This window comes from Jaculus jaculus, chromosome 7 (assembly GCF_020740685.1).
Source record: "Jaculus jaculus isolate mJacJac1 chromosome 7, mJacJac1.mat.Y.cur, whole genome shotgun sequence".
NCBI classification, from domain to species: Eukaryota; Metazoa; Chordata; class Mammalia; order Rodentia; family Dipodidae; genus Jaculus; species Jaculus jaculus.
Genome location: NC_059108.1, coordinates 35,421,962 through 35,438,857, shown reverse-complemented (window position 1 = coordinate 35,438,857; position 16,896 = coordinate 35,421,962). Strand labels below are relative to the sequence as shown.

The 16,896-nt window shown below is 40.2% G+C and overlaps 1 protein-coding gene across 5 annotated transcripts in view; it reads right to left on the bottom strand.

Moving 5' to 3' along the window:
* Rev3l (REV3 like, DNA directed polymerase zeta catalytic subunit) overlaps window positions 1-16,205 on the bottom strand; it is a 161,266-nt gene extending 145,061 nt beyond the window's left edge. For 4 of the 5 annotated variants that reach the window (XM_045155227.1, XM_045155230.1, XM_045155228.1 and 1 more), the window contains exon 1: window positions 16,016-16,205. In XM_045155227.1, the coding sequence (XP_045011162.1) occupies window positions 16,016-16,154 (139 nt within the window). In that variant the 5' untranslated portion in view covers window positions 16,155-16,205. Of the gene's footprint in view, window positions 1-3,963; window positions 4,089-16,015 lie in introns of those variants that run through there. The other variant, XM_045155231.1, reaches the window with a different exon arrangement.
* Window positions 16,206-16,896: the final 691 nt, after the last annotated feature.

The window sequence follows — 16,896 nt, the reverse complement described above, 5'->3', positions numbered from 1 at the left end:
ATGCACAAGGGGGCGCATGCATCTGGAGTTCGTTTGCAGAGGCTGGAAGCCCTGGCGCGCCCATTCTCTCTCTCTCCCTCTGTCTTTCTCTCTGTTGCTCTCAAATAAATAAATAAATAAAATGTTTAAAAAAAAGTGAAGAATAAAAAAAAGAGTAAACATTTTCCTATAGTCTAGCTACAGCAGCCTATATATTTTACCACACCTCTGGGTTACTTATAATACCAAATACAATGTACGTAGTTGTTATACTCTATTATTCCTATAAAGACAAGACAAAAATAAGACTACACATCCAGCACAAAGGCAAATTTTTCTCAAATACTTTCCAAGGCTGGTTGAATGTGTAGATATAGAGCATGTAGCTATGAAGGGTAGACTGTATATTAAATGACACACCTTTCTTAATTACCTTGAACTCATAATGAGAAAATATCTCTATTAAATGAATAAAGTCCTAATACCTTATAAACCCACATATATAAAATAGTTAAGTCCTAAAGAGAACTTGAATTTAAAAGGAGATAAAAATCATTCAGGAGAGAGAACTAGGGGAATATTACACAAAAAATATGACTAAGAATATGGTCATGGTTAGAACTAGAGAAATAGTTCAGTGGTTTAAAGATGCTCAAACCTGCCAATTTGAGTTTGAATCTCCAGCCCCTTGGTGCAGCTGGATGCAAAGTGGCATAAGCATCTGTAATCCTAATGCACCTATCGCAATGAGAGGCAGAGTCAGGAGAAACAGGCTAGTCTAGTCTTCTCAGTAGCAAAAACTAGAAAGTTTCTCAAACAAGGCAGAAGAGGACAACATCTTGAAGTTGTCCTCTGACCTCCAAACGCATATACTTGGCATGCATGAACCCATACATTTTCTCCCTCTCTCAATAATTTTTTAAAAATTAAAAATATGAGTTGGGGGCTGGAGAGATGACTTGGCAGTTAAGGTGCATGGCCTGCGAAGCCTAAGGACCCAGGTGTGATTCTCCAGGACCCACATAAGTCACATGCAGATGGTGGTATATGTATCTGGAATATGTTTTCGGTGGCTGAAGGCCCTGGCATGCCCATTCTCTCTCTGTCTCTAATGAATGAATAAATAAAAATAAACTCTCTTTAAAAAAAATATGAGTTGGGCATGGTGGTGCACACTTTTAATCCCAGTACTAGTAGGAGGACTGCTGTGAATTCAAGGCCACCCTGAGACTACGTAGTAAATTGCAGGTCAGCATGGGCTCGAGCAAGACCCTAACTCTAAAAACCAAAATAATTAAATTAAAAATGTTAAAAATATGGCAACATTCACTGATATATATCAATAATGGCTATTATTGTATTCTGACAGGAGATATATATCTTAGATTTCGCTTCTCTGCTTTTGCTTAGATGGGTAATAACCTGATACACATTCTTTCGCTTAATCTCACAGGATATGAGGTATTAAGCTATATAATTTGGGCAAAAGTTGATTAGCCTCTCCATGCTTCATTTCCCTAAGTATAAAACGGGGAAACAGTACCTATTTGATAGAGTTGTAAAGACTAAATAACCTAGGCATGATACATAGTAAAGGTTCACCATTTGTTAGTAAAAATAATAAAAAATTAAGATATTTAACTAAGTATAGTTTCTATTTTTGAAAGCTTTAAAAATATTTTTTTTTGGAGCTGGGAGTGGTGGTGCATGCCCTTAATCCCAGCACTTGGGAGGCAGAGATAGGAGGATCGACGTGAGTTCGAGGCCACCCTGAGACTACATAGTGAATTCCAGGTCAGCCTAGGCTAGAGCGAGACCCTACCTCAAAAAATTAAAAAAAAAAAAAACAAAACATGTGTGTGTGTGTATTTTGCACAACCTTATGCATCTGGCTTATATGGGTACTAGGGAATTAAACCTGGGTCCTTAGGCAGGCAAGCACCTTAACCAAACAAGACACAACAAAGTTAGTTGAAAAATCTTTTTGATTCTATGAAAAATTAAGTGTTATTTAAAAAAAAACATGGGACTACATATAGAAAATACAAGGGGAAGACAATTGGAAACTTAGGCAATAATGAACCCACTGGCCTATAAGCCATAATCTTAAACAGAGAGGCAGGGCCGCCAACTGCTGTAAATGAACTTCAGAACACATGTGCCACCTTGCACATCTGGCTTATGTGGGTCCTGGGGAATCGAACCTGAGTCCTTAGGCTTTGCAGGCAAATGCCTTAAATACTAGGCCATCTCTCCAGCCCCAGGGACATCATTTTTTTTTTTTTTTGTAGTAGTACACAAAAGGCAAAACACAGCAATGAATATCTCCTGACATGTCACCTTTACTGAAACATCTGGCATATACTTTAAACATGCTCTCCTACCATTTTTAAAAAGACACATTAACCTAATCTACAGCTTTGGAAAATAAGAGTTACTCCTTGAGCAACAGCATAACACTCCCCCTCCATTTTGGGGGAGGGTGTCTTGCTCTACAGCCCTGGGTGACCTCATGGTGATCCTCTTACCTCTGCCTCCCGAGTGCTGGAAGGCACTGCTCTTTTTAAAGGTGAGATCAGGCTTGGGCATTTCTCTATGAGTATCAATAGGTTTTTGTTTGTTTTTTGTTTTATTAAGACTACATAGTAAATTCCAGGTCAGCTTGGTTTAGAATAAGACTTGACCTCAAAAAAACCAAAACCAAAACCAAAAATTTTTATTTGCTCGGTGTGGTAGTGCATGCCTTTTATCCCAGCACTTGGGAGGCCAAGATAGAAGGATTGCTGTGCGTTCAAGGCCAGACTAGGATTACACAGTAAATCCCAGGTCAGCCTGGTTACAATGAGACCCTACTCTGAAAAACCAGAAACAGTCTTGGAGGGATGCTTATTTAAAAAAAATAAAATAAAAAAGATTAGAGAGATGGCTTAGCAGTCAAGGCATTTGCCTGCAAAGCCAAAGGATCCAGGTTCAATTCCCCAGGACCCACGTAAGCCAGATGTACAAGGTGGCACATGTGTCTGGAAGTTCATTAACAGTGGCTGGAGGCCCTGGCGCAAACCATTCTCTGTCTGTCTGTCTGTCTGTCTCTCTCTCTCTCTCTAACTCTCTCAAATAAATAAATAAATTTAAAAAAAAACAGCCGCCGGGTGTGGTGGTGCACGCCTTTAATCCCAGCATTCGGGAGGCAGAGGTAGGAGGATCACAGTGAGCTCAAGGCCACCCTGAGACTACAGAGTTAAGCCTGTACCAGAGTGAGACCCTACCTCAAAAAACCAAAAAGTAAAAAAATAAAAATAAAAAAAAAAACAGCCAACTTTAAGAGGTAATTCCTTAGCCTGTTAAGACATAAAAATCACTGACCAATTGTAAAAACCTGAACCCACAATGTGCCAGTGATTTACTTTATTCTAGTGTGAAGAATATATAAATATAGACCTCAAATTTCCCCACACCTACATTTTTAATTTCAAGTCAATTCAAACATTTTAAAGAGCACTTAGTACTGAGGACGTAAGAGGCAGAAGGGTAAAAAAGTAACACCTAACACCTAGGTTACTATATATGGCAAACATTTGCTGGCTATTTTATTCAAACTTAATAGTGCTGCGTGGTAGAAATCATCAAAACTCATTTTACAGAGAAGGAAAGTGGGCACACAGAAGTAAATAACTTGCCAGAGGTCTCTCAGCACAGAAGGCAGTGGACGGAGGAGTACTGGAGTGAAGGGGCTTGCTGATGGTGGGACCATGTGACTATTGCTGCAAACACAACTCAGTATAGTAAGTCCTATAGCATCAACGTGCAAAAAGGATGCAGGACTTATAAAAGCTAGGAAATAAGCTTTTGGGAGTGGGCAAAGGAATGACAAGCTTTACGCAGTCCAATATTTGAGTTGTTACTTTACGATGAGTACCAACTTTAGTGCCAAGGATTATCCCACCACCCTCATCCCCAATATATTAACCAAAATAAATTACTTACTTGAAATTGAGAAAAACAATTTTGAGAGTAATCTTCCTCAGATATTTTATTCCATAGTTTTAAAACAAATAATATGATGACAGTTTAATTTTTAGGTTGGTATTATGTGGCTTGTCTTGGTTTTTATTCTGAAATGAAATTTAGGTTAGTCATTTTCTTGTTCTGAGAACTGAGAGTATGCCAACATGTTTCAACTTTACATTCCTTCACACAGCAACATATACTCTCATAGTCTTCTATTCACACCTCAAACAAACCTAACCTAATATATAAATTGCTTTGAAGTGTAATTATATGTATATGCAAAATAAAGTATTTCTTTTATTCTTGTTATACTTCCTTGACAATTGGTTATACTTCCTTGGCAAATTGCAGAAAAATAGAAGAATTCTATAAATTATTATATGTTAGACAAGGTATTTTTAAGGTAATGCCCTTTTATTCATCTATAGAGTAAGTACTCTTTGAACCCAAAGAAAATTAAATACCCCAAGGAAACTAACCTCAAATTCTTAGTTATTTCCCAAAACTAGCAAATTGAAAAAACAGAATTGGCATATATATACACATACATATATACATATAAATTTTCCATTGACAACCACTATCATTTTTTCTCAGAAAACACTTTGCTAGGCATATATTCGATTTCTGCTGCAGAAAACAGTCCAGTTTGCCAATACTAATTAAGCAATAAGAGTTTGCATTTAAAAATAAAATATCTTAAATTCTATAGAAACCAGAAGAAACATAGATGATCATTTGGAAAATAAATGAAAATAAGAAAAACACCAAAAAGTTAGAATGTGTCATTAAGAGGCTTAGTTTTACTTATAATTTGTTTTGCTTTCAAAACTGGATCTATGTGGTGTTTTGATAGTAGACGTCTTTCTAACTGCCTGGGACACCTATTTCGGCCTCATTTTTTTTTTATATGGAGATTGTAAGTTAACATAATTGTACTCAAAATGCCTCACTCCCATTATTTCCTCAATTTAGTATCACTATGGTCTTAAAATAGCTAGTAGGCACTGAAGTGACACACTACACAGCACATTCCATCACACTCAGTAAGTTTATAAGCATTTCTTTGAAATATCTAGGACCAATGGCAATCTACTCTACTACTTAAACACAATCTACTTAAGCTTCAGTCACTTTTTTGCTAACATTATTTTTAATTGAATGCATAATAATCCAATCAAAAGCAAGAGAAGAACTTAATTATGGCACCAAAAGAACCTGAAAAGACTAATACATTCTTGTGTGTCCACATATATACTTATTCATATGTGTGTGTGCACAGAATGTAGAGGCCAGGGTTGATGGAGGATGCCTTCCTCCATCACTCTCCAGTTTATTAACTGAGGCAACATCTCTCACTTGAACCTATTGCTTGCCAATTCTGCTGGTCTAGCTAGCAAGCTTGCCCTGAAGATGTTCTATCTGCCTCCCAAGTGCTGGGATTACAGGTGGGCAGCCATGCTAGCCCAGCATTTATGTAGGTGCTGGGGGTCTGAACTCTGGTCTTTATGCTTGCTTGGTAAGTACTTTAACCACTGGGCCATCTCCAATTCTAGTACTTGTTTTTGTTGTTTATATTTAAGTTCCTCTTGTTACATGTAAGTTTTGTTAGCTTTAAAGAATATAGCAATCATCACAAAATAAATCATATTATAATCTATCCTATCATCTACACTTGTAAATAGATTCTAGCCTCTCTTAGATACTATAGGCTTTTAAAGACTTCTAAACTATGTACATCAAATTCCTTCATCAATTCCTCTAGTGTTCTGTATTTGTGCCTTTCAATTATCATCAATATTTTCCTCCCATGTCCCTTCAAGTTTGAGGGAGGTGGGGTCAGAGCAAAGCAGTGAAAGCTAAGCTGTCAAGATTCCCAGTTTTAGAAACCAGTCCCATACATATTGACAACTGGACATGAGCAGATACCAAAACCTACCTATCTAAAATTTGTTTAATACACATACACTATTTGTTGTATTTATATATAAATATATATAATATACATATGTGGAATATATTGCATATGCAGTATTAAATGAAATATATGTATATATGTGAGTATATATATTGAGAGAATGGTGTTTCTCCATCCCTTTTACATTTTACATATTTCTTTAATACCCTGGACAACAGAAGAATATGTGGATCATCAACATAGTGCTTGGCCATAAATAAATAAATAAATGTATTATACATAAAGAAGAAAAGCTAAGATGTAAAGCACTAAAACAGATACCCTTTAGTATATATAGATATATACATATAAAATGCTGAGATTCATAATAAATTTTATTAGTATGAAGTTTAAATCCAAACTTCTTATCAAGCTCAGTATTTTAAAATAATGTGGGTTTTTTTTTGAAGCAGTTTACTAATAGCAAGTTAAAACAGAACACCAAAAGCACATGGCAAGCAGGATCCAATAGCTGTAAACAGAGATTCAGGCCTAAAGGTGCGTCCCCAGGTACACACTGCTGTCCTATGACCATCAGCGAGGATGCACCGTGCAGGGGATAGCATGCTCCTCAGACACCATACACAAACTCACTGGCAGTTCCTTTGCCTGAAGCAGCAGCTGCACCTCCTGTGGCTAACCAATAAAATAGATTCCAACTAGCAAACACCTTGCATGCACTTGAAACTACTGAAAGCCTTGACTGCCGGCTGCCCATCACTCATCAGAATCCCAAAGCTTCCCTGCAGCCTCTTTTCTACTGTGCCGCCTTCCAGTAAGCCATGTCATATCCATTGAACTCTCTGAATTAGAAGACGTTTAACAAAACCCAAAAACAAACATAGTATTGCAGCAATCATTTTGCAACTGTTTACAAACATCAGGACCTTTTCTTTCTGTTCTTCTTTACCAATTCTTGTAACTACAACACATCTTAAAAATATGCACTTTAAATAGTTATTGTATGTATATGCTAAAAATATGTTAAAATTACCGAACACTGTTTAGTATACCATACTAAAAAAAAAGTTTACCTTTGCTTTCAAGTTAAAACCAGTTCTACATACTAGATGCAATTATTGTTAACAAATTCTGTCATGTCCTTCTAAAGACAGATCTACCTGTACATATTACAGTCTGCATCTCCATCTAAAAACACATAATTGGCATACTCAAGTCTTTCATCATACTTTTTTCTTCATGTCTTAGACACAACACCACAGCTGTACACATAGTGCTGTATCATTATTTTAATGCTTAATAGTTCATGAAATAAACATGTAATAATTCACATAGCCACTCCCCTTCTGATTGGTTTAGCTTGTTTCCTATCTTATATTGGCAAATAATGCTGTCACAGATTTCCTTCCTCTTTATTTGACACACGCAAAATTTTTAGAGCATACATGAAATCTTAAATGGAATTACTTGTTTAAAATAAATGTAGAGGCGGGCATGGTGGCATAGGCAGAAATAGGAGGATCACCATGAGTCCAAGGCTACCCTAATTCACTACATAGTGAATTCCAGGTCAGCCTAGGCTACAGCGAGACCCTACCTCAAAAAACTCAAAAATAGGGACTAGAGAGATGGCTTACTGGCTAAAGGGTTAGCCTACAAAGCCAAAGGACCTTGGTTGATTCCCCAGGACCCAGATGCACAAGGTGGCACATGCGTCTGGAGTTCGTTGCTGTGGCTGGAGGCCCTGGAACATGCTCTCTCTCTCAGTGTCTGCCTCTTTGACTCTCTTACTCTCTCAAATAAATAAAACTTTAAGAAATACATAAAAAATAAATGTAGAGCTTCAATTCTGAAAACAATTGCTAAACTGTTTTCCACAGAACACAAACATATTATACTCCTGTCAGCAATGTATGAGACTGCCCATTCCCTCACTTCCCCCTTTCCAAGTCATCTAATGTTTGCAAACATGATAGCTAAGCGTATTTTATAGCTATAATTCACTTCCTTGTTATAAGTAACACTGTGCTCATCTTTTCACTTGAATTTTCTTTGCTCATTTATATCAGGAGAATATTAGTCCTTTGTCAAAAATGTAAATTGAGGGCTGAAGAGATGGCTTAGTGGTTAAGCGCTTGCCTGTGAAGCCTAAGGACCCCGGTTCGAGGCTCGGTTCCCCAGGTCCCACGTTAGCCAGATGCACAAGGGGGCTCACGCGTTTGGAGTTCGTTTGCAGAGGCTGGAAGCCCTGGCGCGCCCATTCTCTCTCTCTCCCTCTCTCTGTGTCTGTCGCTCTCAAATAAATAAATTATATATATATATATATATATATATATATATGTGTGTATGTATGTATGTATAAATAAATTGAGCTGGGCATGGTGGCACACACCTTTAATCCAGCACTTGGGAGGCAGAGGTAGGAGGATCACCATGAGATCGAGGCTACCCTAAGACTACACAGTGAATTCTAGGTCAGCATGGGCTAGAGTGAGACCCTACCTCAAAAAAACAAAAAATAAAACAAAAATAAATAAGTGAGTTTCCTAGTCTATTTACCTTTGAACTTTATGATTTTCTCCCATACAAAATTTAATTTTATCATGAAATTCAGCAATCAGGTTTCAGTTGTTTTTCATTGTCTGAAAGGCCCTCATCATTCCTGGATCACATAAAAAATAACTATCTGCCGGGCATGGTGTTACACGCCTTTAATTCCACCACTAGGGAGACACAGGTAGGAGGAACACTATAGTTCCAGGTCAGCCTGAGGTACAGTAAGATCCTACCTTGCAAACAACAACAAAACATTTTCTTTTGTTTCTCATTTTATCCAACTTATTTTATTTTTTCAGAATAGTGGCCAGCTATTCCAACAATATTTATTAAATAAGTGTGCTTTTCCCAATTGATAGGTAAGATACCTGTTTTTATATATTAAGCACTCATATTTAGGCTAATTTCTGGCCTTTACTCTGTTTCTTTGCTGTCATGTCCCAAATTCATGTTACTTTAAAAAAACATTTTAAGGACTGGGAATAGAGAGCCCAGTGGTACAGCGCTGGCCTAGCATATGCAAGGCCCTGGATTTGGCCATCAGCATCAGAAAACACATACATACATACGTACATACACACAAACACATTTCAAAACTGAATTCACTAAAGTTCCTTTATAAATATTACAACTGGCAATTGCTAACTTGCTTCAACATAAGAATTGTTTTTGTAAATTGCTAAACTGAATTTATAATCAAGATCAATATTCTATCACATAATTATGCATTTAGGTTGCTTTGGAGACCACAATGAACATTTGTTATTTTCAGTCTATTTCTGAACCAAATCTAGAAATTTGTTTTTTTCTTAACTTGTACATGAACAATTTTTTAAAATTATAAAATGAGGTGGTTTTCTCAGTAGAAAATCTAAAACACAATTTCTAGAGAAGATAAACCTTTATACTTTGATGTGTTTTTCTACATTGTAGATGACTATTTTTATAAACTGCTATTTTCACAAGACATATTGACAGTCTTTACAGTTTTTCACATATTCTAAAACATGATTTTAGTGATGAATATGATTTTAGAGGAATGTATCCCTCTTTTGCAAACATAAGTGTTGAACATCTGGGGTTACTGTCTGTGATGAGTATCATATATCAATTACTGCAATCGATTAAGTCTTGCAACGGAAGCTCAACTTTCAAGCACTCTTGTAAGTATGAACTCCATAATGGTGAACAAAAAGAAAGATAGCAGCATCTTTAGAGATTACCATCTTTTCAAGAAAAACTGCATGAGAATCTCCAACATATAGAAAAGAATGACTCGAGCAAGTGCTATGAAGAAGCACTAAGTCTGTGGGGAGGGAAGCTTCCTGAGCAAAGACAGATTGTTTAGAAAAGGAAAAACGTTCTAGGCAAAGGGAAGAGCAGGCACAGAACCCTCACTGTCAGAGGAACACAGCAAGACAAGGGACTGCAACTGTGCCCTTGTGTGGACACAAAAGCAAGGCAAGAAGAATACAGTTCAGCCACGACTGGACAGAGAGGTAGGTCACACTAGGCAAGGCCTGGTGAGACAGGTAGGTGACACCACACCACATGGGACATGGAGTTGTCTATATCCTAAATATACAATGGAAAACTACTGAAGCATGTCCTGTAATCAGGTGATGTAGCCAGGTTTGTATTTTGAAAAAAATTGATTACACTATAGAAACCAGATAAGAGAGGACAGGGTGGTTTGGAGAAACCAAGATGAGGCCACTGTAGTAAACCTTTTAAAAACACCTGGAGTTTTAAAGAGGGTGGTGATGGAGAAATAAAAAGTATAAGGATTCAAAAGATAACCAAAAGATTTGTGTTCATAGATTAAAATCTCTAGGACTAGGATTACTGGGTTAAAATAGCACATTTTGGGGCTGGGGAGATGGTTTAGCAGAGCTTGCCTGCAAGGGTTTAACTCCCTAGTACTCAAGAAGGGCCACATACACAAAGTGGCACATGCATCTGGAGTTCATTTACAGTGGCAAGCGGCCCTGGTGCATCCATACTTAAGCTTGCGTGCGCTCGTGCGCTCTCTCTCTCTCCCTTCCTCCCAAGTCTTCCTTCCTTATTTTCTCTCTTTCAAGTTAAAAAATACTTTTTTAATGGCACACTTCAAGAATTTTGATAAGCACTGTCAAGCTACCCTGCAGAGAGCACTTTTCCTCATTTGTGAATTATGTTGTATCTATTTGTTAGAATTTCTTAATTCTTTAAAATATAAAAATGACTTAACCCATATTTCCTCCATGAAGCCTTTTCCCTGACTGTTCTCTTTGCCTCAGGTGGTCACTTAGTACACCCTACACATCCTCCTCAGAGTCCTCACTGCAGCTTACATACATTTCTTTTTTTTTTTTTTTTTTTTGGCTTTTCGAGGTAGGGTCTCACTCTGGCCAAGGCTGACCTGGAATAAACTATGGAGTCTCAGGGTGGCCTCGTGGGATTAAAGGCATGCACCACCATGCCCAGCTATACACATTTCTATCATCTACATATCTATAATCTAATCAGTCTATGTTCAATTCATATTTACATGTTTATTCCCTCTACTCCATCCTGAGTTTCTGAAAAGTAAAGTTGTTTTAAACATAAACTATAACCACATATAGTGTAGGTTCTCTGTAGCAGTCAATGGATTAACTGAATCACAAATTCCTCAATCCCATTCTGCCCCCAGATTTAGGAGGAACACTTTCCTTCCCAAGCTACTAATATGCTGATTATGATTTTATTCAAAGATTAAAAGTTAATAAAATGTTCAACTCAGAACCTTAAATACTCATTCAAGTGACCAATTCTGTTTATACCAAGGTTCACTAATGCTCTATCATGCTCTGAAAATTATAATTATAGCCAAGCAGGTATTGTGATCTTAAAATATTTTTAACAAAATGTGTGAACAAACAAGACTTTGATTAGAAAATGCTTTTGTAATGTGAGTTAAATGCTATAGTAATCATATCAAATTTATTAGTAATATACCAATTTAGCAAAAAAAAGTTGGGTCTTCTAGTTTATTACAGTTACGTTTATAAAATATATAAAATAAAGTATAGCATTCAAATGTAGCATTTCAGCACTACAATTTTTTTTGTTAAAATTGATTTCATACTTAACAGCACATTTAAGAGCCTACCAAAATATCAATTTGGAGGAAGACTTACAGGAGGGAGTCAGAATTCCTTCAAGTAATCTTAAAGTCTAGCAGCGCCCTCTAGAGTCTATTGGGCCTACTTTGATTATTATTTGCCTTGTGAATACCTCACTGTTCTATTTACTCCTACTCTTCATCTCAGCAGGGAGGGTCTTTGAAAAGCTAATTATCTTTAAACTTGTACAGAGCAAACAGAGAGCTGTCAGCTCGGGAAGAAGTGAGTTACATCAAGCAACTAAGCAAGAGTTAAGACACGGTGACTGGTTGACACCCAATTACTCACTAGAATCAGATCCTCAGAGTGAAGCCCCAGGATGATGTTGGGTTAAGTGAGTTCCCTGGGCAGTCACACCCATATTCAGATTATCCTATGCTTTGCTAACAACCTTGCATTTTCCACTAAAAGTTACTAAAATATTATTATAAAATTAAAAATAGTCACTTTTCAACATAATGCTAAGACAGTTACATGAAAATAATGTTCAAGATATTTTTAAAAGCACAGGTTTTTCTTGCTGTTTATTTAATTCCATCACTCACACACACAAAAAAAGTAAGCAATTCTCTAAGGAATCCATCTTTTCAGTCAGCAAGTCATTAAGCAGTCAGCCAGAACTTACACAAATTTTAACACAACACCTTGAGAAATTGCTTCAAATTTCACCTAAAATTATAGCTTTTAAAACCAAGTCATTTATTTACATTATTCAAAACATGTCCCTAAAACATGGGCTAGCAAGTCAACCGGACATTTTTCTAAAAAATAAAATGTTTCATGCAATAAAAGAAAAATTGAACTAGTAAAAATCTACTAATGCAGTCAATTCAGAATGTATACTATAGTTCTTAAACAGCCACTTTGAAAGAAAATCTCTTCAGTTGTTATTTTTCAGGACTTCCTTTGTAAAGCAAATTCAGTTAAACATCTTTTCCCTAAGCCAAGGTAAAGAATTAAGGACTTCTAAAATTAGCCCCTACATAAGACACATTTATGACATTTACATAGCTCAGACTTATCATATTGCAAATGTTCATGAACTTAGTTTGCTTGTTAGTAAACATATAAACACAATTTGTATTCTTTTTTTGTTTTGTTTTGTTTTTTCAAGGTAGGGTCTCACTCTAGTCCAGGCTGACCTATGTAGTTTCAGGGTTGCCTTGAACTCACAGCAATCCTCCTACCTCTGCCTCCTGAATGATGGGATTAAAGGCATGTGCCACCATGCCCGGCTTTGTATTCTTAATAATAGAGTGCCATTAGATATTCTAGCATTCAGATATTATTTAGTAAGTCAGTCTGGCCTCCCTTAATTATTCTCAAGTTTTATTTTCTGGATGGCCTGGACCAGTTTTCTCTGGGGAGAGAACTGAAAAGCAGGAAATTCTATAGTGTATTTTTTTTTTGTCTGTATTTAATTAATACTAATTTCAAAGGCAGTTTCTGACATGTTAAAAATGCTGGCTTTGAGCCAGGTTGGTGGTACACACCTTTAGCCCTAGCACTCAGGAGGCAGAGGTAGGAGGACTGCCATGAGTTCAAGTCTACCATGAGACTACATAGTGAATTCCAGGTCAGCCTGAGCTAGAGTGAGATCCTACTCAGAAAACCAAAAAATTAAAAAAAAAAAAATGCTGGCTTTGGGCTGAAGAGACAGCTTAGCAGTAAAGGCACTTGCCTGCAAAGCCTAAGGACCCATGTCTAATTCTCCAGGTCCCACGTAAGCTAGATGCACATGGTGGCGCATGCATGTGGAGTTTGTAGTGGCTTAGAGGTCCTGGCATTCATTCCCCCCTCCCCCTAATAAATAAACTTTTTAAAAAACGTAAAAACATTGGCTTGATTTACAAAAATTGTTACTCTAAGTGTATGCCAGGAACTTTACATTTTTTTCATTTCTTGAATAAGCAAAAATTATTTTACACTAAATAAAGAATTTTATTATTTGCTCTCTTAGCTCAGCTCCAAGGCATCTCCCAATAAAGTAAATTCTTACAGTTATTAATTGGGCAAATTAATGGGTCCCAGTGTGACATTTCCATTCAGGCATGAATCATCCTTGAAACAATTTCTTTATATATTTTTTTTTAATTTGAGAAAGAGAAAGAAGCAGAGGGGGTGGGGGAAAGAAGGACAGAATGGGCCACCAAAGCCTCTAGCCACTGCAAACAAACTCCAGATGCATGTGCCACCTTGTATTATCTGGCTTTACATGGGCTCTGGGGAACTGAACCTAAGTCCATTAGCTTTGCAGGCAAGTACCCTAACCACTAAGCCATCTCTCCAGCCCCAGATTGTTTAAGTGTTATCAAAAATTTGTTTCAGGAGTTAAGCGCTTGCCTGTGAAGCCTAGGGACCCCGGTTGGAGGCTCAATTCCCCAGGACCCACGTTAGCCAGATGCACAAGGGTGTGCGGGTCTGGAGTTCCATTACAGTGGCTGGAGGCCCTGGCGCGCCTATTCTGTCTCTTTCTCTCTGTCCCTCTCAAATGAATAAATAAACAAAAAAACTTCAAGTTTGTTTTTTCTCATGCAAAGACTTTATCGTTTTAGTCACTTACATACATTTGAAGGTATATCATTTAAAAAATACAATTTGAGCTTTTTCTTTTTCTTTTTTCTTTTGAAGAGTTCAGTAACCTGTTGTAAGATATGCAAGGGGGGGTAGAGAGAAATGTGTCTTATCATGGGATGGTTCACATACCAATATTCAGAAACACAAGTGTATGCCAAATTTTTTAAAGGGTATTTCACAGAATTGTTTGTTGACAGTGAAGTCTATTTATTTCCAAACAAAACTACCCTATAAAATAATTTGAAAGACACTCAGGAATGCATTTTTAATGACTGTGTGGAATTAAAAAATACTATGTGCAGAAAATTAACCCAAACCACAAAAACTGTGCTATTAGCATGCTACACAACTCAGAAATCTGGCTGAATAGAGCTACGTCAACTTCATAATTCTATCCTTTGTATTTGAAGTGAGAGCAAGCAGTACATTGCACTGAAAATCCAATTCAAAGCAAAGCCAGTACCACTGTATTTAAAAGGGCAGAGAACCTACCCTTCAAACACATTAATGCCTTTATTTTCCAGCCTTCAAAGTTTCAAGTGTTAACTTCCTACAAACTGTGAGCAGCACTCAAATTCTCTACCTAACAAAGTTCACCGCATCAAAATCTCTTTCACGATTTTACCAAACCTCATCTACAGCACTGGCCTTTTTTTTTTTTTTTTTACAAAGAGAAACCGCTTAGAGTAAGTGTCTATATTTGGGAAAGTGCTATTATCTCGATAGTCCATGGACTAACAGCGGTGGGAAGATGAATGGTGGTGAGGACAGGAAGCATCAAGTGGGAAATGCTATATAGAATCCATCGCACAGGACGACACATGGTTAACAGTCTCCCTTCCCAGAAGGGAGCTTCATTATTTCATGTCCACCGTTTTAAAGTACGTAAAAGGGGGGGGGGGGGCAAAACAACCTTGGAAATTTGGCCATATTCTAATTTATATTACCATAAATCCCCAAGAACGTTTGAGAACATAATTTCTTTCCGTCATCACTGACTCCCCACCCTACCACCTATTCTTCAAGATCTTTATTTTTTTTTTCTTCTTCAATATCTGTATTTAAAATGCAATCCTATAACCCAACGTAGGGGCATTTAAAAATGTCTAGGCTTCTGAGCTTGGCTGTCTTTTCTTAACGAACTCACTCCATTAGGTGTGAGATTTCACTGCAGGGCAACATAAGCACGTATTTCCCATTTCCAAATGTGCGCCCTGCACCCGAGGAAGCCGCCCGCCCGGGCGGTCCCCAGACGCCTTAAACTCTAGCGCGCTCACCGCACAGCCACATGGCCCCTTCAATGGGCAAGACGACGTGGTCCCGGGCGACACTTTTCTCCGGCCACTGCATCTCCGCAAGGCGCAGCGGGAACCGAGGGGCTGGCAACAAAGCTGACCCTTCCCCTCTGCTCTCAAAGCCAAAGCCATGTTTCCAGAACCGGGCGCTGGGCAGACGCACAGGGTGTCCAGGGTCCCGCCAGCTAAGAGCCCCCGGGGAACCCGTCCCCGGAGACCAGGCGGGGGGACCCCACTGTCCCTCCGTCCGTCCATCCCCTCCGGGGCCGCAGAGCTCGCGACCCGCGACCCGGCGCCGCTCCCGCCACGCGCCGCCGATGGGGGCGCCGCGCTCCCGCCGACACACGTATTTTATTTTATTTTGCGCCTCTTGTCACGCGCGGGAGCAAAGGCGACGGGCAGGGAGGGAAGCGGCGCGAGCGCCCCACGCGTGAGGCCCCGCGGCGTGCGCGCGTGTACGCGGCGGCGGCGGCGGGGGGTGGGGAGGGCGGCCCGGGGCGCCCCGCCGGCTCCGGCTCCCACCCGCGCCCGCTTACCTGCCGGGGTGGCTCCGAACACCCGCACCACCGGCACCTTCTTGACAGGGAGCTGGCTGAGGGGCGACTGGCAGATGTCCAGCCCCTGCAGCGGGCTGGCCATGTAGTAGTCGGCGGTCACGATCCTCACAGAAAACATGTTTTCGCCGCCGCCGCCACCGCCCCCCGTTCTCGGGCGACCCGGCAGCGGCAGCGGCAGTAGCGGCGGCGGCGGCGGCGGTTCCCTCGGCGGCCGCGGCGCCCCCGCCCTCCTCTCTCTCACTCTCTCTCTCTCTCTCTCTCTCTCTCTCTCTCTCACACACTCTCTCTCTCTCTCTCTCTCTCTCTCTCTCTCTCACACACACACACACACACGCACGCACGCACGCACGCACTCACACACGCACGCGGGCGGGCAGGCGGGCGAGCTCGGCGGCGGCCTCCTCCTCAGCAGTTCCCGGCGAGAGGCAGCGGGAGAGAAGCAGCCCTCGCGCGTTCGTGGGCTCGGGTGCTGCTGCTGCTGGTGGTGCCGGTACTGCCGCCGCCGCCGCCGGGAATCACACGGCTTCCTCGGTCCCAGGCTGCAGCTCTTGTTGCCATGATGATGATGTCACGGACGCAACCACTGGGGGAGGGGGAGAGGGGGCGTGCGCGCGCGCGCGCGCGCCGAGGGAGGGAGGGAGGGAGGAATGAGTCGTCGGCGGAGGGGCGCGGCGGGAAAGGGCGGGAGGCGGGCGCGCGCGCACGCACGCCCCGGCGGGACCCTGGTGCTGGTGGTGGCGGTGGTGGTGGTTGTTTCCCTCCCCTCCGGCCCCAGCTCGCAGCGAGGGAGGCGGCTGCGGGCGCCCCAGGAATCGATGACTCGGCCGGTCGGCACAGTCACCTGGGAGACTGAGGGGGGG